This window comes from Bos indicus, chromosome X, assembly GCF_029378745.1.
Source record: "Bos indicus isolate NIAB-ARS_2022 breed Sahiwal x Tharparkar chromosome X, NIAB-ARS_B.indTharparkar_mat_pri_1.0, whole genome shotgun sequence".
Classification (NCBI taxonomy): Eukaryota; Metazoa; Chordata; class Mammalia; order Artiodactyla; family Bovidae; genus Bos; species Bos indicus.
The window spans coordinates 150111539-150137441 of NC_091789.1; the positions used below are offsets into that span (position 1 = coordinate 150111539).

At 51.4% G+C, this 25903-nt stretch overlaps 1 protein-coding gene across 3 annotated transcripts in view; it reads left to right on the plus strand.

Moving 5' to 3' along the window:
* Window positions 1-25903, plus strand: part of PRKX (protein kinase cAMP-dependent X-linked catalytic subunit) — a 59791-nt gene that overhangs the window by 8253 nt on the left and 25635 nt on the right. For 2 of the 3 annotated variants that reach the window (XM_019956123.2, XM_019956122.2), the window contains exon 2: window positions 14031-14199. In XM_019956123.2, coding sequence (XP_019811682.1) covers window positions 14031-14199 — 169 coding nt within the window. Of the gene's footprint in view, window positions 1-11039; window positions 11091-14030; window positions 14200-25903 lie in introns of those variants that run through there. The other variant, XM_070785436.1, reaches the window with a different exon arrangement.

Sequence of the window (25903 nt, forward strand, 5' to 3'; positions counted from 1 at the left end):
GAAACCTTCCTCATTCGCTTTGGGCATCGCGCTGTGGGGCTTTCCTGGTATTTTCCCCAAGTTTTTTTTTTTTTTAGACACCCACATGTCACCACCCTCAGAGCATTCGAAAATGTTTCCCTTTGTCCTCTTTTTGCTGAAACTGCAAGTGCTTTTTCTTGCCGGGAAGAACCAGTCAATACCGGGAAAAAGCAAGGTTCACTCTTTGAGAGCTCCGGTCCCAGGGAAGGCCACAGGCATCTCCCTGGATTTTCATGGGAGTCTCTGGGAGGAAAGGGAGGCGACCAGGGCGTTTCGGGGTGTCCTCCCCAGACGCTCAGGATGTGAGCTGATTGGGGTTTGCGATGAGAGCATGTGGCTCCTGGTTTGGCAGACAGTTGTGTTCGTGCTGTGTCTACCAAGAGAAGGAAGTGTCATCTCTGGGGTCTCCTCTTCTGAGGACATGTAGACGGGCCCTCCTGGATTAGGGCTCCACCCTAAGGACATCCTTACTCCTTAGAGATTTCATCTCCGTTTACCATCCCACCAGGATGATGAGTCGTGTCCAACTCTCTTGCGACCCCAGGGACTGTAGCCCACCAGGCTCCTCTGTCCGTGGGATTCTCCAGGCAAGAATCCCAGAGTGGGTTGCCATGCCCTCCTCCAGGGGATCTCCCTGACCCAGAAATGGAACCTGAGTCTCCTGCATTGCAGGCAGATTTTTTTACCATCTGAGCCACCGGGGAAAGCCTTGGGACAATTTAAGACCCGTCGCAGCTAAATAAATAAATACTTAAAAAAAAAAAAGCTCTTCCTTACGACAAATGGGAAACACGATGACCAAAAGATGGGGCTGGAGGTGTGCGTGTGTGCGCAGTGGGGACGGTATTCATGACCACTTGAGGCTGTCGGGCTGTACTGGACTGTCCACTAACTGCCACCTCCACCAGGCAGGCCCCTCGCTGGTGCTGGACAAATAGAACCAGTTCTGAATGTTACAGGAGGGCCCCAGCCCCAGGACTGCTCCTGGACAAGACGCAAAACCTTCCCTTTGAGGAGGAGCTTCTGGCTCTGGGATGCGCCTTTAGACACGCAGCTCTGAGCCATGGGTCTTGGAGTGGGGACGTTGGGCAGGCTGCTGCGTGGAATCCCGGAAACCACGCTCGTATCCGTATCAGCCGGGCGGCAGAGACGCGGCTGATGGAGGGGAGGCTTGTTCGCAAGGAGCCTTTAGAGCGTCGCTTGATTGAACATCACGAGTCCATTTACTTCCCTTTTTTTTTGGTAAGCTTTGTTCAGTCGGGAAGTCCTGTCTGACTCTTTATTACCCCGTGGACTGAAGCACTCCAGGCTTCCCGGTCCTTGACTGTCTCCTCGAGTTTACTTAAACTCATGTCCATCGGCAAACTCAGGCTGTTTTTATTTTTCTGAGGCTACCCTTTGAAGAATAACCAAACCAACACTACAGATACTCTTGTGCTTCTGTGTCAGTGGCTCAGTCGTGTTTCACTCTTTGCGACCTCATGGAGTGTATCCCACCAGGCTCCCCTGTCCATGAGATTCTCCAGGCATTCCCTTCTCCAGGGGATCTTCCCGACCCAAGGATCGAACCCCAGTCTCCTCCTTTGCAGGCGGATTCTTTATGGTCTGAGCCACAAGGGAGATTAATGAATGCTTGTAAGCTACTCTTAATTGCAGAAATAGTCTTCCCCACATTTCAGGGCTGGGATCTCCGATACTATGGTGGATTGGGTGGACAGAATGCGGCATCTTTTGCTAAATTCCTGAGGCTGAAGTGCCAACACTTGAGCCACCTGATGTGAAGAGCTGACTCATTGGAAAAGACCTTGATGCTGAGAAACATTGAAGGCTGGAGGAGAAGGGGAAGACAGAGGATGAGATGGTTGGATGGCATCACTGACTCGATGGACATGAGTTTGAGTAAGCTGCGGGAGTTGGTGATGGACAGGGAGGCCTGGCGTGCTGCAGTCCCTGGGGTCGCAGAGTCCGACACGACTTGAGTGAGTGAACTGAACTGAGGAGACATTTCTAAGTATGAGGTGAGGAATGATCAGCAGGTACACTATGCTTGACTTTATCTTACAATCTGTAAACAATACATTAGAATACGTGCGTCGACACCCCTTTTCTGAAGGAATACCCAAGAGAGAAGTAGCAATAAAGTCATAATTGTGAGTCATCCATCAGATGAAATAATTCAGTTCAAGCGTGTCTCTTTCCAAGAGCCGGGGACTGGGCATGTGGTCAGGAAGGAAATACAGTGTGCTTTTTAACCTTGTATGAGAAATGGGGTTCAGTTCCGTGTTGCTGAGTGTAGTTGGGTTTCTGCTGGTCTCTGAATTCTCTCCTTATGGTTCATGTGGACACTTGCTTGATGAAGCAGCTCATCGAAGGGGAGGAGTTTGGAGGGAAGCCTCCCTGGGGTTCCTGTGAAAAGGCGGACGATGACTTGAACGGATGGCTTCACCCTGCTGGTTCCTTCTCTGGGGAGCCTCTTCGCGAACAAAGGAGCCAGCGCATCTGAGGCTGGGTGTGGCCAGCGGGGCTCCGGCTGCAGAGAAAGCTGGCCTTTGTAGTGGTGAGGGCGCCCGGAGTCTGAGTGTGGAGGGACAGATGGAAGCAGGGCTCTGTGTTCCTGAGCGGTGTGTGTGTGTGTGTGTGCGCGCGCGCGCGCGCGCATGCTTAGCCCTGAGGCTTGCAGGAAGCAGGGAAGAGGTGGACAGGGAACTGGCTTATGTTTGGGAGCAATTCCTTCCCCCGCCTCAAAAAAATAAAATTATTTAGTTCAGGTTGAAAACTCAAGCTTGGAGTCTAAAGTAAACTAAAGTGTTACTCGCTTAGTCGTGTCCAACTGCTGCAGCCCCATGGACTGCAGCACGCCAGGCCTCCGTGTCCTTCACCAACTCCTGCAGCTTGCTTAAACTCATGTGCATCGAGTCGGTGATGCTATCCAGCCATCTCATCCTCTGTCGTCCCCTTCTCCTCCTGCCCTCAATCTTTCCCAGCATCAGGGTGTTTTCCAGTGAGTCAGCTCTTTGCCTCAGGACCTATTGTATAACACAGGGAACTCTGCTCAATACTGTGTAATAACCTTATGGTTGCCAGGGGGAAGGATGGGGGAAGGGATAGTTAGGGAGTTTGGGATGGACATGGACACACTGCTATATTTAACGTGGAGAACCAGCAAGGACCTTCTGGACACCTCAGGGAACTTTGCTCAATACTCTGTAATAACCTTATGGTTCCCGGGGGGAAGGATGGGGGAAGGGATAGTCAGGGAGTCTGGGATGGACATGGACACACTGCTGTGTTTAACATGGGAAACTACGGTTTCATTTTTTGGAAAGTCTACTTGAGTGACAGTTTCCATTTATCCTTAACACCTTCATAAAAAAAAAAGCAAATTTACCGTTTGTTATTAAAAAAAAAAACAAACCACCAAGGAGTCAGAGGATTACGTGGATGCTTGAATGTAAATAGTTACTGTTGGGATGTGATTTTAGTCACAAAGACGTTCATTTACTTGGTCCTCAAAAAGATTAGTTAGCTTTTTTTTTTGGGTAACAGATTTTGGGGTATTTGTTGTGTTGACTCGTTGTATTCCTAGTTTTTTTTTTTTTTAAGGGCTCTTCTTAGTGTTCTCCCAGAAGCCTGTTTCTAAGAGGTGTCCATTTCGGGACAGTTGGCACGGCTTCCTTTAAAAGCAAAAGTAAAACTGCCCGGGACGACTGCTTTCGACGACCCTTAGGATCGCCGTCTGGCACCTGGGATGCTGTTCACGGCTGGGTGTGTGGTCGGGTGGACTTGGCTCTCGACCTCCTGGGTAAGGTCTGCCTTTGTGCAGGAAGAAAGCGGCTGCTTTTCATTGTCCAGCGATTTCGTGGGCTTTTCTTTCTGCCCACACGAGTTGGAGCACACACCCGTATACGTAGGAAGGTTTCTGGCCAAGGTGGGGTGGGGGTGGCGTGCAGAACAGTCCCCAACTTCCCTAACGGTTCTTTGCATGTTGACAAATAACTCTGGACGAAACCTGAAGCCCGCTGCCTCTTAGGATGGGAAACCCATCCTCTGCTCTGGGACTCAGTGCCTGGCTTGACTGTTGAGTCAGCTCGAAGGTAGTTCCTACCTGGGCAGGTAGTTCCCAGGTGTGTTTGTGTGTGTGTATGTGAAAGTCACCCCGTCATGTCTGACTCTTTGCAGCCCCATGGACTGTACAGTCCATGGAATTCTCCAGGCCATAATACTGGAGTGGGTAGCCTTTCCCTTCTCCAGGGGGATCTTTCCAACCCAGGGATCAAATCCAGGTCTCCCGTATTGCAGGCGAATTCTTTACCACCTAAGCCACCAGGCAAGTTCCCAGGTAGACAGTCCCAAACCTGCCCCGGAAGGTGGGTTGTTATTTGTCTCTTTAGAACGTCTTAGTTTGGAAGCAGTGTGACCTCTGAGAGTCGGGGTTCCAGGCTTCTGCGTTCGCAGCCCAGAAAAGACGCCAGTGAATGGTTTCAAATGCGTTCGCAGCCCAGAAAAGACGCCAGTGAATGGTTTCAAACATCTCGCAGTGATATGAGAACAGAAGACTGCATTAGTGTAAAATTAGGATATCAGCCCCGGAGAAGGCGATGGCACCCCAGTCCAGTACTCTTGCCTGGAAAATCCCATGGACAGAGGAGCCCGGTAGGCTGCAGTCCATGGGGTCGCTAAGAGTCGGACAAGACTGAGCGACTTCACTTTGACTTTTCTCTTTCATGTATTGCAGAAGGAAATGGCAACCCACTCCGGTGTTCTTGCCTGGAGAATCCCAGGGACGGGGGAGCCTGGTGGGCTGCCGTCTATGGGGTCGCACAGAGTCGGACACAACTGAAGCGGCTTAGCGGCAGTGGCAGGATGTCAGCCCAGCGCACGAACCACCCAGCCACACTGAGAGCAGGTGGATTCTTATAGGAAGGCAGATTGACAGGCGGGCTTTGAAGATGGAGTGACCAGGTTTTATTAGGACTCTTGAGGAATGACTGGGGTGGTTCTAGGGGTAACATATCCAACCTGCCACGCAGGAGACCTGGGCTCAATCCCTGGGTTCGGAAGATCCCCTGGAGAAGGGCATGGCAACCCACTCCAGGATTCTTGCTTGCAGAATACCACGGACAGAGGAGCCTGGTGGGCTACAGTCCACAGGGTCGCAGAGAGTCAGACACGACTGAGCAAACCAGCACACATTTTCGGTAAACTTGAGGAATGGAGATGTCGTCTTTCAGTGGCTTTTTATTAGTTGCCGGTGTTGAACTTAACTTTCCCAAGTGGCTTGGCGTGGCATCGCCCTTTGAAAACAGACCTCTGGCGTGTCCAGACTCTGCACCAACGCCGTGCCTGGGCTTGCAGAACAGTGTGTGTGTCCTGGTGATGACTGCGCTCTTTGGCTCCGGCCAGGGGCGTTTGGAGACACATTGCTGTTTGTTTTGCCTCATAGATGTACGGATCCCATGGGCTTGCCCAGAACACGGTTAGCATGCGTCGGGCAAAAATGAAGGCTGGGTGCTTACCCTATCCGGGGTCATGGGGGACTTTTTTGTTTAATGTGCTTCAGCATCTTTAAAAAAAAACTACTCATTTATGTATTTATCTGACTGCACCAGGTCTTACCTCTGGCATGCGAGCTCCTAGTCACGTGGCATCTGGTTCTCTGCTGTTCTTGTTTTAGTTGCTAACCAGTGTCTGACACTTTGCGACCCCATGGACTGCAGCACGCCAGGCTTCCCTGTCCATCAGCATCTCCCAGAGTTTGCTCAAACTTGTGTCCATTGAGTCGGTGATGCCACCCAACCATTTTGTCCTCTGTTATCCCCTTCTCCTCCTGCCCTCAATCCCTCCCAGCATCAGGGTGTTTTCCAGTTAGTCAACTCTTCGCATGAGGTGGCCAAAGCATTGGAGTTTCAGCTTCAGCGTCAGTCCTTCCAATGAACACCCAGGACTGATTTCCTTTAGGATGGACTGGTTGGATCTCATTGCAGTCCACGGGAATCTCAAGAGTCTTCTCCAACACCACAGTTCAGAAGCATCAATTCTTTGGTTCTCAGCCTTCTTTATAGTCCAGCTCTCACATCCATACAGGACTACTGGAAAAACCACAGCTCTGACTAGACAGACCTTTGTTGGCAAAATAATGTCTCTGCTTTTTAATACGCTGTCTAGGTTGGTCATAGCTCTTCTTCCAAGGAGCAAGCGTCTTTCAATTTCATGGGTGCAGTCAGCGTCCACAGTGGTTTCAGGCCTCAGGAAAATAAAATCAGCCGCTATTTGCATTGTTTCCCCATCTATTTGCCATGAAGTGAAGGGACCGGAATCCGTGATCTTAGTTTTTTGAATGTTGGCTTTTAAGCCAGCTTTTTCACTCTTAGTTCCCTGAACAGGGATCAAACCTGCGTGTTAGAAGGCGATATCTCAACCACTGAAACACCAGGGAAGTCCTTTTTCTTGCCTCCTTAAAAGGAGAAGACAAGCAACCTAACTGTGATCGGTACGTTGACAACTGTCCGAGACATCAAGATAGCAGAAGGCTTGGGATCCCAGAACAGACGAAGAATTCAGGGAACCTAAGAGACGATAAAAACCAAGAGGGGAACCTGAGAGGAATTTTTTTTTTTTAACAAGTCTCACTTTGAGTCCCATTTTCAGAGCAGTTTGACAAGATACTATGTTGAACAAAAGCAGGAGGTGGCAGTAAGTCACAGTCAGTTTTTGGCAGGCTGGATGGACATGACAAAGGAGGAGGGTCTTATTCATTATGGTGAATTTTGTTCTCGTTCTGGAGCTGGGGGCTCCCAAAGGCACCGCTTTCATCTACAGCTTTCTCTTGTGGGCTTGGTGGGGTATCCACAAGGCGGTGCTTGCTGGGGGTCCATCTCTCTCCGTGAACATCCAGGGGTCCCCTTGTGTTGGCTTCCTGGAGCTGTTGTTATAAACCATTACTAACCAGGTGGCTTAAAACCACACCCATCCATCCTCCCCCAGCCCTGGAGACCAGATGTCCGAGGTCAAGGTGTCCCAGAACTGAGCTCCCTGCAGAGTCTCTAGGGGAGGGTCCTTCCCGCCTCTTCCAGCTTCTGGGGGCTCCAGGCGTCCATCCCCGGGGCTGTTGCAACCTTCGTGACCTTCCATAGTCTATAGTAACAGATGAAACCTGGGGTTTGAAACTACAGACATCCATCCCCCCTGTACCCTGAGTCCCGGGGACCAGAAACCCTGAGTCCTGGGGACCAGACGTCTGAGGTCAGGGTGTCCCAGGGCTGGGCTCCCTGCAGAGGCTCCAGGGGAGAGTCCTTCCCGCCTCTTCTGTCTTCTGGGGGCTCCGGGTGTCTGTCCCTGGGCCGGTGGCCGCCTCCCTCCCGTCTCCGCCTCTGTGTCCACGTGGCTTCTCCTGTGTCCGTGTCTCTCCTCTTCTGTCTTATAAGGAGCCTGTTCTTGGGTTTAGGGCCACCCCCATCCAAGAGGAACCTCATCTCAGACCCTTCACTCCATCATGTCTGCAAATACCTTCTTTCCAAGTAACTCCCCATTCTAAAGTTTGGCGGCGGGGGAGGGGGGAAACTTCCTGGAGGTCCAGTGGCTAAGACTCCGTGCTCCCAGCGCAGGGGGCCTAGGTTTGATCCATGGTCAGGGAAGTAGTTGCCACATGCAGCAGCTGTGACCAAGTTTCAGCCAAGTAAATTAAAAGAGTGTGTGTTAGTCGCTCAATCATGTCCGACTCTCTGGACCGCATGGGCTGTAGCCCCACCAGGCTCCTCTGTCCATGGGAGTCTCCAGGCTAGAATACTGGAGTGGGTTGCCCTTCCCTCCTCCAGGGGATCTTCCCCACCCAGGGACTGAACCTGGGTCTCCCGCATGGCAGGCGGATTCTTTACCAGCTGAGCCAAATTAAAATAAATAAATATTTTTAAAAAAAGGGGGGGTGTTGCAGGCAGACGGGAATCTTGTTTCGGGCCTAGACAACCTTCCAGCCACCATATCCCACACCTTCCGCTTGTCCGGAGGCTCCAGCATGGAACTTGTCGCCAGCTTCTCCCCAAAACAAAGCAACTCCGCAGACCCCTCTGGACACCCACCAGGGTTCCCCTATCTGCGAGGGGACCATCAGGACCTTCTCAGATGCTTTACCCACCCCCTGTCGTCCTCCCTGCCCTGGCTCCCTCTGCCAGCCCCATCCCCGCCGATTCCCAAGCAGCATTTTCTCTTTGAGTTTGCAAGCTCCTCTTTTTCGGTTCTTCTCGCTGCCTTCTGTGGCCACAGGGAAATCTCTGAAACAAACAGAAAACACACTAGAGCTCAGATCAGCCAGGCCACTTCCCCTGTGTCTGCCCCGTGACTTCCTGGAACTGCCTCTCCCAAAGAACTTGGTGGAAGGCTTTCGAAAGGCCGGCCCTTCTCTGCCCGCGTTTCCTCCGCCCCCTTGAATCTCAGCTCTTGTCTGTGGCTGTCACCAACGCTCATTTCAACTAGACCGCAAGCTCCAGTCTCCTCCCTCCTCCCCAGTTTCCACTGCAAACTTCAGTTGCTCAGTTGTGTCCGACTCTTTGCGACCCCATGGACTGCAGAATACCAGGCCTCCCTGTCCATCATCAGCTCCCGGAGTTTACTCATGTCCATCTAGTCGGTGATGCCATCCAGCCATCTCGTCCCCTTCTCCTCCCGCCTTCAATCTTTCCCGGCATCAGGGTCTTTTCTAATGAGTCCGTTCTTTGCATCAGGCAGCCAAAGGATTGGAGTTTCAGCGTCAGCCCTTCCAATGAATATTCAGGACTCATTTCCTTTAGGATTGGCTTCCTCCAAAGACAGTGTCTTGGGAGTTCCCGGGTGGTTCAGTGTTAAAGACTCCACGCTCCCAGTGCAGGGGGACACAGGTTCCATCCCTGGTCAGCTAACTACATCCCACACGCCATGACTAAATATACTGTGTGTTCAAACTGAGGCACAGTACAGCCAAATGTAAGTCTAGCCTCCGAGAGGGCTTCCCTGGTGACTCAGTCGATAAAGAATCCGCCTGCAATGCGAGAGACCTGGGTTTGATCCCTGGGTCGGGGAGCTCCTCTGGAGGAGGAAATGGCAACTGACTCCAGTCTTCTTGGCTGGAGAATCCCATGGACAGAGGAGCCTGGTGGGCTGCAGTCCATGGGGTTGTAAAGAGTCGGACACGACAAAGCACGGACCACGTGACATTGTCACGTCCCACCCTGGATGCAGCTTCGACTTTTAAAGTGGCCAGCTCGTGTTATCAAATTACAGAGACCAACCTTTGCCTCTGGGTCAAGAGTTACCAGGCGAGGTTCAGAGCAGCTCATATCTTCTCTCAGGGAGCCCAGTGCAAGAGCAGGAATTCAAGGCATCTCCTTGTGTAACATTTGTTAGCAGTGGGAGTTGGGCTGGCAACTTCCCTTGTTCCTGGTTTTCTTTTGTGATTGCACACTTGGTATCTTTGATAGGAGACGGCGTAACTTAAATAGCCCGTGACTAGAAGAATTGGGAGGGTGCTGTGAAGTATCTGTTCTATTTTTATCTTTTAAAAATAAGTATCTTACAGAATGAAGGAGGTGACTGTGCAATGGAATGCGGCTTGACTCCGCAGCATTTTGAGGGAATGACTGGTTTTTGTTTTTGAAAGCCTGTCTAGACGAGTGGACTCACAAGGGCGGTCTGCCCCACCCAGCGCCCAGCTGAACTGTGTCCAGCTTATTCAGCTGATCTTTGAAGCTGAAGATTCCAAGCTTAAAAAAAAAACACAAAAAACCTTCATGACTTTATCCAAAGCACACATTTTTTTGAGGGTAGATTTTGCTTATTAAGAGAGAATTCCCAAATCAATAAAATTCACCTGTTGGAAGGGGTCCAGTTCCATGGTTTTAAGTTTAATCAAAGTTAGCACACATTCTTTACAGAACTCCTGAAGGTTCCCCCGCGCCCAGTGAAACAGGAGTTGGTACTGGTTTGCAGCCATAATTTCCAAAAGCCAACTTTTATTCTGTGTTTCTTAATCTTTTTTATTTTATGCTGGAGTATTGCCGATTAACAATGTTGTGATGGCTTCAGGTGGACAGCAAAGGGACTCAGCCATCCACACACATGTACCCGTTCTCCCCCAACTCCCCTCCATCCAGGCCGCCATGTGACATTGAGCAGAGTGCCCTGTGCTGTCCAGCAGGTCCTTGCTGGTTCTCCATGTTAAACACAGCAGTGTGTCCATGTCCATCCCAGACTCCCTGACTATCCCTTCCCCCATCCTTCCCCCTGGGAACCATAAGGTTGTTACTGAGTATTGAGCAGAGTTCCCTGTGCTGTCCAGCAGGTCCTTGTTGGTTCTCCATGTTAAATACAGCAGTGTGTCCATGTCCATCCCACACTTCCTAACTTATCTCTTCGGCCTGGCAATCATGAGTTTGTTTTCTAAGTCTCGTGCGTCTCTTTCTGTTTTGTTATGTTCATTTTTCTCCTGTTGACATGCAGTGGTGTGCTAGCTTCAGGTATATAGCAAAGTGAGTCAGTTATACATATATCTCCTCTATTTTTAAAGATTCTTTCACATATAGGTCAGTACAGAGTATTGAATAGAGTTCCCTGCGCTATATAGTACAGCCTTGTTCATTATCTGTTTTCTGCATCGTGTGTGTGTGTGTGTGTGTGGGTGTGTGTGTGGGTGTGTGGGCGTGCTCCGTCATTCAGTCCTGTCTGACTCTTTGCGACCCCATGGACTGTAGCCCACCAGGCTCCTCTGTCCATGGGATTCTCCAGCCAAGAAGACTGGAGTGGGGTGCCATTTCCTTCTCCAGGGGGATCTTCCCAACTCAGGGATCAAACCTGGGTCTCCAGCATTGAAGACACATTCTTGACTCTCTGAACCACCAGAGAAGCCCGTTTAAAGCACAAACTAGGGCATTTTCAAGGAACCAGGGCTATCGGGGTTGGCCAAAAAAAGTTCGTTTGCCTAGCAAACCGATTGTTCTATAAAATTCTTGGTGAAAATGAAAAATGTTTTTCACTTTTACTCAAAACAGGATGAACTTTCTGGTCCACCCAGTGCTTATGAGTGTCTGAAACAGGAAGAAAAGGTAATTTCTCATCAGGCGAAAGACATAGTCCAGTTCCCTGTTTTTCAGCAGAACACAGGAGATTAAATTCATCCGTGTAGGATCTTCTTGTACGTTTAGCCAGGCTTTGGTAAACCTCTGCCTTGGTGGGATTTCCATGTGGACTCTCAATTCACCGGTTGTTACCATCATCCTGTTGTTTGACCACGTCTTTTCCTTTATGTGTGAAATAATGTTTCTTTTTAAATGTGTCTTCAGATGGTTTGTTTCTAATCTTTTCATCATCAAGGTCATGACAGCCCACTCCACAATTCTTGCCTGGAGAATCCCATGGACAGAGGAGCCTGGTGAGCTACGGTCCGTGGGGGTGGTAAAGACCTGGACATGACTGATCGAGTAACACTTCCATTAGTCTCATTATACTTTGATCATGAAAGAGTGAATATGTCCTTCAGGACGGGGTCTTTTCGTTCATAAACACAAGAGAGAAATATGTAAGAAAATGCTACTGGTGGTCTCCATGATGTAGAACCATTAAAACCAATGCGATTTCTTCCAAATTGTGTCAGAGGTATCTAAAAATAAAAGAAAGATACAGTGTCATCACATATTTGATTCCTGCAGTCTCAAGGATAAAAAATACAGTTATTGGGAAGCAAGACTTTATGTCTTAAGAGAAGTGTTACTGTGTCCATTTTCTGCATGAGATACCATGCATAGGTACAGTTAGAAACATTTTCTTATAACATGAGGAATCCTTTCCCTTCCACTAATTAAAATGTACAGTGCAAGTGAAGTTCATAAAAAGGAACGTGGACTGTAGCAGTCTTTTTTTTTTTTTTTTTGTAGCAGTCTTTTGGGAGAAACTTCTTTTAGGAAGTCTGAGAGTAATTCCCCTTTCTAGCCAGGGTGTGTTCCCAGTAAGGACTGCCCAGGGGCTTACCCCACGGGTAGCAGAAACTCAGCAGCGTTTCCTTTGCCAAGAAAATGTTATTATTAGCCAGAAGCAGACACACTGTTTGTGCATACTTCTTTTGATAAGCTTTTGCAAACTTCATCACTTTTCCAGAACAGGCTGGCTTCTCTTTTTATGATTTCTCATTGTCTTTCTTGCAAATTTGTCCTCATCAGCGTTAATCTGGACAAAGACAATTGAGTGTGGTGTCCTCACCACTGGCCTTTAATTTCCCCAGATTTTCCCAGACCACGTCAGCGTATCCAGAGACCTGAGCGGAGCTCCGTTGGGGCACTTGAAACATGTACATTTCCATGTCCAGACCTGTTCTCAAACAGGAGGAAGATTAAAGTTGTGTTAGGTTCTATCCGCAAAGACATGAACGTGTGGTATTAAGTGATTAAACAACAAGGATGCTCGGACAATTCCTGAGCATTGTTTGGTTGAATTCGTACCGCCTGGTGCGGCCATAACAAATTTCCACCAAACTGGGAAGCTTGAAACTGTAGACATTCATCTTCTCTGAACCCTGGGGACCAGACGTCTGAGGTCAGGGTGTCCCAGGGCTGAGCTCCCTGCAGAGGCTCCAGGGGAGGGTCCTTCGCACCTCTTCCAGCTTCTGGGGTCTCCAGGCGTCCGTCCCTGGGCTGGTGGCCGCCTCCCTCCCGTCTATGCCTCCGTCTCCATGTGGCTTCTCCTCTGGGTCTGTCTCTCCTGTCCTGTGTCTTATGAGGACCCTGTCCTTGGGTTTACGACCACCCCTGGTGACTCAGACAGTAAAGAGTCTGCCTGTAATGCAGGAGACCGGGGTTCAGTCCCTGAGTCGGGAAAGTTCCCTGGAGGAGGGCATGGCAACCCACTCCAGTGTTCTTGCCTGGAGTATCCCCATGAACAGAGGAGCCTGGCGGGTCACAGTCCACGTGGTTGCAAAGAGTCAGTTCGGCAGCGAGAGTTAATTACAGTGTTGGGTTCGTTTCAGGTGTACAGCACAGTGAGTCAGTTACGTATCTGTGCTTTTTTTACATTCTCTTTCCATACACGGTCATACGAGATGTGGAGGAGAATTCCCTGTGCTGTCCAGTAGGAGCTTCTTGCTTGTCCGTTTTCCACGTAGTCGTGTGTGTCTGTTCATCCCAAACTCCGCATTTAACGCTCCCCCAACCCTTTCCCCTTCAGTTGCCGTAAGTTTGTTTTCTGTGTCTCGTCCTGATTTAGAAAAGTGTCAAGAAAAAGACACGTCAAAGGAATGTATTTGGTGTGCTTTCCCATTCTGCCTTTACCTACGTGTGTGTTTTCTCTGGGATGACTCATTTCCAGAAACGATAGTCAGTCACTCTCATCAAAGGACAATTCAGGGGCAAGTTACGCTTCTTGTCCTTCAGCTGCTGATTCGTGTCCATCTCTCTGCGACCCCATGGACTGCAGCTCGCCAGGCCTCCCTGTCCATCAGCGACTGCCAGACTTTATCCAAACTCATGTCCATCGAGTCAGTGATGCCATCCAACCATCTAATCCTCTGTTGTCCTCTTCTCCTCCTGCCTTCGATCTTTCCCAGCAGCAGGGTCTTTTCCAATGAGTCAGCTCTTCCCATTAGATGGCCAAAGGATTGGAGTTTCAGCTTCAGCATCAGTCATTCCAATGAACACCCAGGGCTGATCCTTTAGGATGGAGTGGTTGGATCTCCTTGCAAGGGACTCTCAAGTGTTTTCCAGCCCCACAGTTCAAAAGCATCAATGCTTAAGTGCACTCAGCCTTCCTTATGGTGCAGCTCGCACGTCTGTGCGTCGCTCCTGGGAGAACCACAGCTGTGACTCTTGGTAGCTTCGTCGTAGTCAAGTGATGCTGTGTGTGCACGAATTTAACTTGACTGTTGCAGAGGAGTGTGTGTCGCCTGGTGTCTCGTAGGGAATGGAGTCGTCTGACCTGCCAGGTTGTCCGACATTCCTGGTGGCGGGGAGCCATGGTCACTGAGCACGCCTCTCCCCAACTCTGCTCTCCGCATGCAGGTACAGGGACGTTCGGCCGCGTGCAGCTCGTCCAGGAGAAGACAAGCAAGCATTTCTTCGCCCTGAAGGTGATGACCATCCCCGACATCATCCGCCTGAAGCAGGAGCAGCACGTCCACAATGAGAAGTCGGTGCTGAAGGAAGTCAACCATCCTTTCCTGGTCAAACTGTAAGTCCTTGGCTCTGGGTCCCTGCCTGCCTGCTCGCCCGCACCCCCCAACGTGGGAGTCTCCTGTGTGTGCTGGGGACAGAGCGTGTTCCCGCTGGGTCCTGACGCACCTCAGGCTCCCCATCTTAACACAAGAGAGGATGCTGTTCCCACCGAGTGCCTGCCCAGGGTCGGTGGGGAGAAGGGGTGCCTGTCTGCCCCAGCAAGACATCCACGTGGGCTCCCCGCCTCCCATCGCCAGAGCTCTCATCTCCTGGGTTTTCCTGGGACCTCAGTCACCCGCTCCCCTCTGCCCACTCCCATCCTCTCTGGGGTGTCTCGTGGAGTCTCGAGTATCGTCACATGGATGTATCCTGGCGTTGTCCAGTTGATGGTGCCCGGCATGCAGCGCATACATGCCTCTGTCTCCCACACTCTTTGAAGTTTGCTTTATTGGTTGATTTATGATTTGGGGGCTGAGGTGCATGATTATTGGGCTACCCAGGTGTTGCTGGTGGTGAAGAACCCACCTGCCAATGCAGGAGATCCGAGAGACATGGGTTCGATCTCTGGGTGGGGAAGATCCCCTTGAGGAGGGCATGGCAACCCACTCCAGTGTTCTTGGGTTTCCCTGTTGGCTCATAGGGTACAGAATCTGCCTGCAGTGCAGGAGTCCCGGGTCCAATTCCTGGGTTGGGAAGGTCCCCTGGAGAAGTGCATGGCAACCCACTCCAGTATTCTTGCCTGGAGAATCCCATGGACAGAGGAGCCTGGTGGGCTACAGTCCAGGGAGAAGGAAATGGCAATCCACTCCGGTATTCTGGGGTTTCCCTGGTAGCTCATTGGGTACCGAATCTGCCTGCAATGCGGGAGACCCGGGTTCAGTCCCTGGGTTGGGACGGTCCCCTGGAGAAGGGCATGGTGACCCACTCCAGTATTCTTGCCTGGAGAATCCCACGGACAGAGGAGCCTGGAGGGGTTACAGTCCACGGGGTCGCAAAGAGTCGGACCCGACGGAGTGACTTTCACTCACTGCCCTGCACGGGCCGGTGGAGTCTTTCCCACTGAGCCACCAGGGAAGTGGCTCTCCTACGCCCTTTGCTACTGAAAGGTACGACCCTGGCCCACGGCCCAGACGTGTAGGCGTCCACAGCAGGCTGTCTGTCCCCATCCCTGGGGGGAGGTGGGGGGAAGCTTCTTTCCTGGCTCCCAGCTCCTGCCTCCACTGTATTCCTCTCAATCCCCCTTGTCCCCCAGCCCAGCCTGTGTTCGGAGTTAACAGCTGTTCTGGCTTCCCCGACCTGACTGCTTACAAGGCACCCTTCGCTTCCCTGCAGTCATCGGGGTCCACCCACCCCACGCCGCGCCTCGCCAGCCATCTGCGTCTGTGTTTGCAGGTCCGGAGAGAATGATCCCAGGGGCTTTATTTAGTGGTGTCCTCGAGACGGCTGGTCACGGGCTCTGGCTTTGTCCCTGGCTTTGACTGTTTTTCGGGCTTAACACCTGGCTCAGTGGGTAAACAACCCAGCCGCCAGTGTAGGAGACGTGGGTTCCATCCCCGGCTCTGCAGAGATCCCCTGGAGGAGGGCATGGCAACCCGCTCCGGTGTTGTTGCCTGGAGAATCCCCACGGACAGAGGAGCCTGCGGGCGGCTACAGTCCACGGGGTTGCAGAGAGTCGGACACGACAGAAGCGACTGAGCACGCGGGCACGGTGACCCTTTTGAGATGCCCTTCCCTCCATCATCCCAGCACAGTGACCGCAGTGGAAGGTGGGGGTGCCAGCCACGTGGTCAGCCCAGGATCACGCCTCCACTGCGATGCTCGCCTCCTCTGCCTTGCCCTGCCCCTCACCACCTCCCAACTCAGCCATCCACACCTGCCTTCTGCGATCCACTCGCCCAGGCAAGCAGACACAGGACCGTTTACTATGGTCTCGGAGCATCTTGCGTGTCCCCCCCTCCGCCCCCACGCACAGACGAAAACACCCGTAAACTCAAAACCACCGGAGCAATGTCTCCAGACGAGTAGAGGCATGTTTGATGGGGGACAGAAGGGAGCAGCTGGCTTTTTTGTGCGTGTGTCTGACTTTCCTTTTACGGAGCCGAAGGGCAGTGTGGGGCCCGTGTGGACGGGTCACTAGAGCCTCATGCTTTTGAGTCATCAGAACAGAAGTCATTGGTGCATCGGAGTCAACCCCCTGACCCCAGTCAAGTCTGAGCCTCCAGGTGGCTGACGGGAAGACTTGTAGACAATGGAATGCGTGTGTGTCTTCCTCTGCAACAAAACAAAGCTTCTTCTTAACGGTGTCTCTCCTGTGAACTCAGAGATTCTGGGAAGGCACTCCTGTTGCCCAGCGGTTTTCGATGAATCTTTTATAAAGGAGATGTGGACTGCTCTGTCTGTGGCCAAGGCATTCTCACGTGATTTAGGAGAACTGGCTTGAGCCTTTTTTTTTTCTTTTAAACCAAATACAGGAAGTCCTCAAACCAGAACCCCAGGGTGTGTCCCCAAGGGTGCTTCGTGGCCCAGTTTTCCCAGGAAGACAGGCCTCCTGGTGGCCGGATTCCTGTTTGTTCTGGAGACCTCGTGGTCTGTTGAGCTGCTGTGCTAGCTTATGTGATGGTTAGAGAATCTGCCTGCAGTGCAGGAGACTCGGGTTCAGTCCCTGGGCTGGGAGCAAGAGAAGGAAAGGCAGCGCACTCCAGTGTTCTTGCCTGGACAATCCCATGGACAGAGGAGCCCGGTGGGCTATGGTCTGTGTGGTCGCAAAGAGTTGGATACGACTGAGTGACTAACACATGGAAGAGAAGCAGATAGACTTGATGGTGAATAGGAAAAGTCCGAGATGTTGTTGCTGAGAAGACAAGAGTTTGGAAAAGAGGCAAGAAGCCGGTGGGAGAAGCTCTTTTCAGGGCTGGGAGTGGCAGAGTGGAGATGCTGAGTTGACCTCGTTGCTTGTGCTCTGGACTCAGGAAACATTGGGGTGATGCTCTTGTGAGTCTTGCGCTGCGGGGGCTTCCAGCTCTGGATATCCCACCTCATTCTGGGTTTAATTGTGTTTGCCTCCCCAAAAGATGGGTCTTCCCTGGTGGCTCAGACGGTAAAGAATCTGTCTGCAATGCAGAAGACCTGGGTTCGATCCCTGGGACAGGAAGATCCCCTGGAGAAGGAAATAGCAACCCATTCCAATGTTCTTGCCTGGAGAACCTCATGGACACAGGAGCCTGGTAGGCTACAGTCCATGGGGTCGCAAAGAGTCAGTCACACATGACTGAGCAACTAGCACCCAAGCCCAGAAATATACCATAAGTACCTGTGAAAGTGACCTTGTTTGGAAATTGGGGTATTGCAGGTAGAATTAAGTTGTTGAGGTAGAAATGTGTTGGTCATCCGATTTGATGGGTGGCCTTATACCAAGAGGCCTAGGTTGGGAAGAATCCCAGGAGAAGGAGATGGGGGTTTTCCCTTGTAATGTAGTCTACACAGCTGTGCCTCTCTGTGTGCCTGTCTCCTGACCTCCTCTTTCTGTATGGACTCCAGTCCTTTGGGATCAGGACCCGCCCTAGTGACGTCATTTCACCTTTATCCTCTCTTTGAAGATCCATCTCCTAATACAGTCATGTTCCTAGGTCCTGGGGGGTTAGCAGTTCAATTTATGGATTTGGGGTGATGCAGATGGTGTATATATATGTATATAAATCTGCCTGAAATGGCAGGAGACACGGGTTCAGTCCCTGGGTCGGGAAGATCCCCTGGAGGAGGAAATGGCAACCCAGCCCAGTATTCTTGCCTGGAGAATCCCATGGACAGAGGAGCCCAGCGGGCTATGGTCTGTGGGCTCGCAAAGCTCAGGACATGACCGAGTGACTGACACTTTGACCATCCAGCCCAGAATACCTACTTACTAATTTGCTCAGTGCAGGTCTTTGAGCCCATGAGGGTGTTATTATAAGGTCCTTGAGGTTTGGGATGTTTTTCCGTGCATTATCACTTCAGAGACCAGGTTGTGTTTGAAAACTGGGATTGCGTTGATCCAGGGCCAGCAGGCTTTGGATGTGTCCCCGTACAAAGAGCAGTGGGGAGAGGGATCTGTGTGACCAGCCCTGGGAACAGACGGCAGGGGACGCCCGCAGCCACGGGGTGAAGCATGCAGTTGAGTGGGAAGAAAACCAGGAGGTGAGCAGCTGTTGAATCCTCCCAGCTGTGCAGTTTTCTCTTGGAAGTGAGTCACTTCTCCTAATATCTGCCTTTTGAAACACTGTCCAGAAACCCCGAGTGGGTTTTCCTTGTATTTACATGAAGCTGTGTGGAGCACGGAAGATCATGCCGAAGGAAGACTCCAGTCTGAACTTCTGCTTGAACGGGTTTGGCACGTTCGCCCAGGGTGTTATCAGCAAGTTCGGGATTTGAAGTGCTACTGGTTGCATTTTTCTGAAAGCCTGCCAGGAGGTTCACTACATAGATAGAGGACAGAACTCTTCTGTTCTGCAATAAAGCCATTCCGAAGGTCAGTGCAGCCAGCGGAGAGATAATTTTAGAAGAGCTGAGTAACTCAGCGTCCAGGGTGTTGAAGGATTGTGACACAGTCAAGATTTCCCAGGGGAGGATGGCTTCGGTCCTGTCTGAAGAAGGCTACCCTGTGTCTGCTCCCTGTCCTTTCTGCTGTATAGAAATTGCTGGCATCTAAGAGTGGGACCCGGAGAAGGCGGTGGCACCCCACTCCAGTACTCTTGCCTGGAAAATCCCATGGACAGAGGAGCCTGGAAGGCTGCAGTCCATGGGGTCGCGAACAGTCGGACATGACTGAGCGACTTCACTTTCACTTCCATGCATTGGAGAAGGGAATGGCAACCCATTCCAGAATCCTTGCCTGGAGAATCCCATGGTCAGAGGAGCCTGGTGGGCTACAGTCCATGGGGTCGCAAAGAGTCAGACACGGCTGAGTGCCTTCACTTTTTTTCACTTTTCACTTTCCTGCATTGGAGAAGGAAATGGCAACCCACTCCAGTGTTTTTGCCTGGAGAATCCCAAGGGTGGGGAAGCGTGGTGGGCTGCCGTCTATGGGGTCACACAGAGTCGGACACGACTGAAGTGACTTAGCAGCAGCAGCAGCAAGAGTGGGACCTGGAGAAGGAAATGGCAACCCATTGCAGTATCCTTGCCTGGAGAATCCCAATAGTCAGAGGAGCCTGGTGGGCTACAGTCCATGGGGTCACAAAGAGTCAGACACGGCTGAGTGGCTAACACTTATCTGTTCTTTTGAGAGTGGCACCATGACAGGTGTTCTCAGCACCGCTGACATTTTTAGGACTTAAGCCCAGGAGGCAGCATCTCTATTAACCCTGAGAATTGCTCTGAGGAAGCAGGATGGGGTGCAGGGAGCCAAGTTATACAGACGTTTTGCAACAGAGAGCAGGTAGTGTGAACATCAGAAGATGATTGTTAATGAAGGAAATCAGATATCCGAATATAAGGAATTTAGTGCTTTTCTATGTATGGATGTGAGTGTTGAACCATAAAGAAAGCTGAGTGCTGAAGAGTTGATGCTTTTGAACTGTGGTGTTGGAGAAGACCCTTGAGAGTCCCTTGGACTGCAAGGAGATCCAACCAGTCCATTCTAAAGGAAATCGGTCCTGGGTGTTCATTGGAGGGACTGATGTTGAAGCTGAAACTCCCAATACTTTGGGCACCTCATGCGAAGAGCTGACACATTGGAAAAGAGCCTGATGCTGGGAAAGATTGAGGGTGGGAGGAGAAGGGGACAACAGAGGATGAGATGGTTGGATGGCATCACTGACTCTATGGACATGAGTCTGAACAAGCTCCAAGAGTTGGTGATGGAAAGGGAGGCCTGGCATGCTGCAGTCCGTGGGGTTGCAGAGTTGGACACGACTGAGCAACTGAACTGAACTGATGTATAGGAAGATGCAAGAATCTGGACTCACTGAAGTCATTCCTTTATTCTGCATCTCAGCTACCTGGGGCCAGCGTCCCGTGTGTTCACCTTGTGAGTTTCCTCAGGGCTCACCATGGGGAGTGGCTGCTAGAAGGCAAGTGTTGTTTCCTGAGTTCCTTCAGGGCTAATGGACTCACTCCATCGTGGTTGCAATCACTCATGGCTGTGACATCCTTGGTTTACTGATATGGCTGGAAATGATTCCATTTCTCATGAGTTTCTATAGAGGTTCATTGTGCAGGGTCATCAGTCAGGTGTCATTGGGACCCTAGAAGAAATTTCCCCATCAGAAAAGTGGTCGCTGGGTGCTAAGCTCTCCCAAGAAAGAACAGTGAGGCTGTCATACCTTTGGGATTCTGTGTGCTTCTCTTTGAGCATCACGGCAAGAAACAGGCTAGCTAGACCCAGACATGTCATGATGTGACCCAGAGAAGGAGTGTGTGCAGCCCAGAGAAAGAGACTTGTCTCGATTATAAATGATGGAAAAAAGACGGGCGTCTGGTCACCTGGTTTCTCTAGACAGTGATGCCGGGGAGGAAGACATGTTCCTGATCCTTCCAGGCTCTTCTGGCTGGTCTAAGAATGAAATGGACCTGAGACAGATGAACCAGAAGAAAAAGCACACAAAAATTTAATCTCACCTATACATGGGAGAGAGCTACAAAAATGGAGTCACTCCTGAAAATGGCCCAACGTGTAGCCTGCATGCTCACTTGTGTCCCAGCTCTTCATGACCCCCATGGACTGTAGCCCTGCCAGGCTCCTCTATCCATGGGATTCTCCAGGCCAGAATACTGGAATGGATTGCCATGTCCTCCTCCAGGGGATCTCCCCAACCCAGGGATAGAACTCCTGCGTCTCCTGCTTCAGCAGGCGAACTCTTTACCCCTGAGCCAACTGGGACTCCCCAAATGGCCCTAACACTCCCCTTAAATACCGTCTCCAGCTGAAGACAAAAACAGGATGTTGGGGGTAGTGGTTTGAGATAACAAAGAGGAGGAAGGGCAGTTGACATAGAGACGGAGAAAAAACAAAAGTTTTATAAATAAATGTTTGCTGGTCCAGGAGAGAGATAGACTCTGTGAACTCTGGTCTCCAGGCTTTGTTTGCCCCACCACAGAGGGGCCCATATCCTATGCAGACATCTCTGCTGAAACTAGGGAGTCCAGGAGCAGCTCCTCTATGTTCTTTTAGGCAGTTCAGGGAGACGGTCCAAGTTTTCCCTTGCGTCTGCTGGACCTTGTTTGATTTCAGCTGGAGATAATCTGCATGCCAGAGAGATACTGGGGGAGGGCAGGTTTTGTTCCTTTTCCAGTAACAACAGCCACAAACCACCCCCACCTCACCCCAAGCCCTCTTCCTGCCTCCTATCTTCTGTCACATCTCAACACTGCAGATCTCGAGCCTTGAGACTGGGAATGGGAACTGGGGAAAGAGAAACCCCTAGAAGAGGCTGCCACTGTGCCTCCTAAAGATGGGGTCCCTGGGCAGCCCTGGCCGCAAGAGGCAGAAATCTAGCAATGCAGAAAGAAAGGCATTTATAGGAGTGTAACAAAGTGAGGAGAATACATCACTTAGCATGCAGCCCTCAATGTACATCATTACCCTGCACCGTTACTAGGCAACAGGTCCTGCTCAGCCATTGGTCAGCTCTGCAGCGGGTCCCGCCTACAAGCAACCAACTGTCCATAAGAGACCCTGAGTGGTCCTGCTCAGGCATGGGTTGAGGCCTCAGTGGGCTCAGCCCACCCGCAACCAACTATGAATGAGCGCCCATGGGTGGTCCCACTCAGCCATTGGTCAGTGCTGCAGAAGGACCAGCCCAGAAACAGTCGTCAATAAGTGACCCTTAGTGGTCGTGCCTAGCCATTGGTTGATGCCTCAGTGAGCTCCGCCCACTGGCAAACAACTATGAATGAGAGACCCTAAGTGGTACCGCACCTCCATTGGTTGGCACCTCAGAAGGCCCCGCCCACAAGCAACCAACTGCCAATGAGCGACGCTTAGTGGTCCTGCTCACCCAGTGGCCAGCACCTCAGTGGGCCCCGCCCACAAGCAACCAACTCCCAGTGAAGTCCTGGTGATGGTCCTGCTCAGCCGTTGGGCAGTGCCACAGTGGGACCAACTGTCAATGAGTAACATTCTTGGTGCCACTCAACCGTTGGTCATCTCTGCAATGGGACCTGCCCAGAAGCAAACTTCCAATGAGCGACCCTTAGTGGTCCTGCTCAGCCATTGGATAGCACCTCAGTGGGCCCCACCCACAAGCTACTGTCAGTGAACAACCTTTCGTGTCTCCACTCAGCCATTGGTCGGCTCTGCAGTGGACACCGCCCACAAGCAGCCAACTGCCAATGAGCGACCCTTAGTGGTTCTGCTCAGCCATTGGACGGCACCGAGTGGGCCCCACCCACTGGCAAGGAAGCGTCAATGAACAGCGCTTAGTGATGCTGCTCAGCCATTGGACGGCACTGCAGCGGTTCCCGCCCACAGGCCAGCAGCTGTCATTCAATGCCCCTTAGGGCTTTCATCCAAAGGTGTGTGAACTGATGGTCATCAGGTGGACGCAGAGTCCAGATACGTGCCCTGGCCTTACCCCCCAGGGGCCCTCCAGCTCACCCAGCCTTGGTCCAGTGGGAGAGCCCGGAGGGCCCCGGGAACAAGCTGGGGATTATGGCTTGGGGGGCTCCAGGGTGCTTGCCAGGGCCACCCACTGTCTGGACCCGGGGCTTCAGGCCACGGTGACCGTCTCCCCCCGTCCTGGGTTCTGTGATCTAACTAGAGCGGGCGTCTGTCCTGGCTACCCTGCCGTCAGGGACCCCCATGGGACCTCGTCTCCCCCGTCTGGACACACTGAGAAGCCTGGGGGTCTCCCCCATCCTTGGGTCTGCGATCTAACTACAGTGGGCGTCTGTCTTAGCTACCATGCAGTCAGGGATCTCTAAGGGACCCCGTCTCCCCTGACCTGGGCACCCTAAGAAGCCCGAGGGTCAGTTCAGTGATGACAGCTGGGCGGGGTCTGGGGACCTGGCCCTCAGGGAGCTGCCCGCTGAGCTCTGTCCCTTCTGAGCCAGGCCTGGGACCCTGAAGGGTGAAACCTGTGCCTGGTGACCTGGCCCTTTGTTTTCAGAACAGAGAATATAACACGTGTCTGGTAGAGATTTAGCGCAACCTTGTCCACTGACCGTGACGGGACCTCAAGAGCAAAGGATGTGTGTGCGTGTGAATGTGCTCAGTCGTGTCTGACTCTTGGCGGCCCCGTGGACTGTAACCCTGCCAGGCTCCTCTGTCCGTGGGATTCTTCAGGTGAGAACACTGGAGTCGGTTGCCGTTTCCTTCTCCAGGGTATCTTCCCAACCTGGGGATCGAACCCAGGTCTCCTGCATTGTAGGGGGATTCTTCACCCCTGAGCCACCTGGGAAGCCAAGAAGTTGTCAGCAGCTAACTACGCCCATCCCTCACCTTCAGTACAAAAGGGCTTTGCTGAAAGCTTCCAGTAACTTTGGGTTTCTTAAGGCTTGATGCACCCATCTCCTTGTGTGGCCCTGTAACAAACTTTTCTGTGTTCCAAATTCCAGTATTCTAGTATTGTTGGTCTCACTGGATGTCAGGCAGATGGGCTTGCGTTTATGGTAACAGCAGCTCTGTCTGAGCGTAGCGGGCTCCCCAGGTGGCCCAGACGGTAAGGAATGCTGCTTGCTGATGCAGGATACACAGGTTCAATCCCTGGATTGGGAAGATCCACTTGCAGAAGGGAATTGCAATGCAGTCCAGTCTCCTTGCCTGGGAAGTCCCATGGAGAGAGAGGAGCTAGAGGGCTACAGTCATAGGGTTGCCAAGAGTAAGACAGGAGTGAGTGACTAAGTATGCGTCTGAGGCTAGCCTCGGAGAGTCTTCACATTTAAATGCACACTTAGAGAAAGCCTCTTGTATGCAGGACCCATACTTTTCTCTAACTGATAACCGCAGTGATGAGTGAAACAGACATTCATTTGAACATCAGAACAGTATGTTGTTTTTTCTTTTTGAAAGGCTTTCCTTGGACATAGAAAAGTTTTTCGTCTCTGCAGCCCGTCTTTTTTCTTTTTTTAATTTGGCCACCTTGTGCAGCTTGTGGGATCTTAGTTCTCACAGCAGGCATCAAACCCACGCCCTCAGCAACTGAAAGCGCAGTGCCCTCACCGCTGGACTACCAGGGAATTCCCTCATCTTTTTTTTATTGCATAAAGTTATACTTCCCTGGGAACTTCCCTGTTGCTCACATGATAAAGAATCTGCTTGCAGTGCGAGACCTGTGTTTGATCCCTGGGCTGGGAAGGTCTCCTGGAGGAGGGCATGGCAACCCACTCCAGTATTCTTGCCTGGAGAATCCCATGGACAGAGGAGCCTGGCGGGCTGCAGTCCATGGGGTCACAAAGAGTCAGACACGATTGAGCGACTAAGCACATGTACTTTCCAGACCACCGCACTTGATTTCTTCTTTCCGATTTCCCTTCCAGTTACGTTTTGGGTCATTGCACGCGATCTCCTCCAGTGCTTCGTGTATATATTGGTAACAGTTTGCTATATAGGCAGACCTCAGAGAGAGCGGATTCAGCGGCGGAGCACCTCAGTAAAGCAGAGAGTGTCATAAAGCAAGTCACAAGAGGCTTTTGGTTTCCCAGTGCGTATGAAAGTTTTGTTTAGGGGACTTTGTCATTCTTTTTTAGATTCTGCGTATAAGTAACATCATACAGTATTTCTGTGATTCTGTCTGGCTTCACTTAGTATGACCATCTCTTTCTTATGGGTATCTTTTCCAGGGCCGTATCTTATACAATTGTGTTTATTCCAATAGATGGAGAAGGGAATGGCAAACCACTCCAGTACTATTGCCTGGAAAATCCCATGGACGGAGGAGCCTGGCAGGCTACAGTCCATGGGGTTGCAAAGAGTCAGACACATCTGAGCGGCTTCACTTTTCATGACGTGTGTATGTAGACACACATACGTGTCTCTGACCGTGTGTGTCATTCAGCTGGTCAGTCGTGTCCAGTGCTTTGTGCACCCAGGGACTGCAGTCCCTGGTTTTCTCATGACTGAGGGCCTTGTGCTGGCTGTTGAATCTACCAGTGTGTTCTTTTCTTCTCTCTCTTTCTCCAACGCCTTTCTCACCTCTGCTTAGAGTCTGTCACCCTCCTATGTAATGAAGACAGCACTTGCAGAACCAAGGAAGTTGTTCAGTTGCTCAGTCATGTCCGACTCTTTGCGACCCCATGGACTGCAGCACGCCAGGCTTCCCTGTCCTTCAGCAACTCCCGGAGCTTACTCAAACTCAATGTCCATTGAGTCCGTGATGCCATCTGACCATCTCATCCTCTGTCACCCCTTCTCCTCCCGCCCTCAATCTTTCGCAGCATCAGGGTCTTTTTCCATTGAGTCAGCTCTTCGCATCAGGTGGCCAGAGTATTGGAGCTTCAGCTTCAGCATCAGTCCTTCCAAAGAATATTCAGGACTGATCTCCTTTAGGATGGACTGGTTGGGTTTCCTTGCAGTCCAAGGTACTCTCAAGAGTCTTCTCCAACACCACAGTTGGAAAGCATCAATTCTCAGACTCTTAGCCTTCTGTCTGGTCCAGCTCTCACATCCACACGTGACTGCTAGCCCGCCCCTATAGATGTTTCTTCGCATGACCTGTTCGTGTACCATGAACTCAGTCCTCTCCCCACCTCAGCCTCTGTCTGTCCGGCCGAGGCACAGCGCTCAGTCTCTCTGTGATCCACCCCCC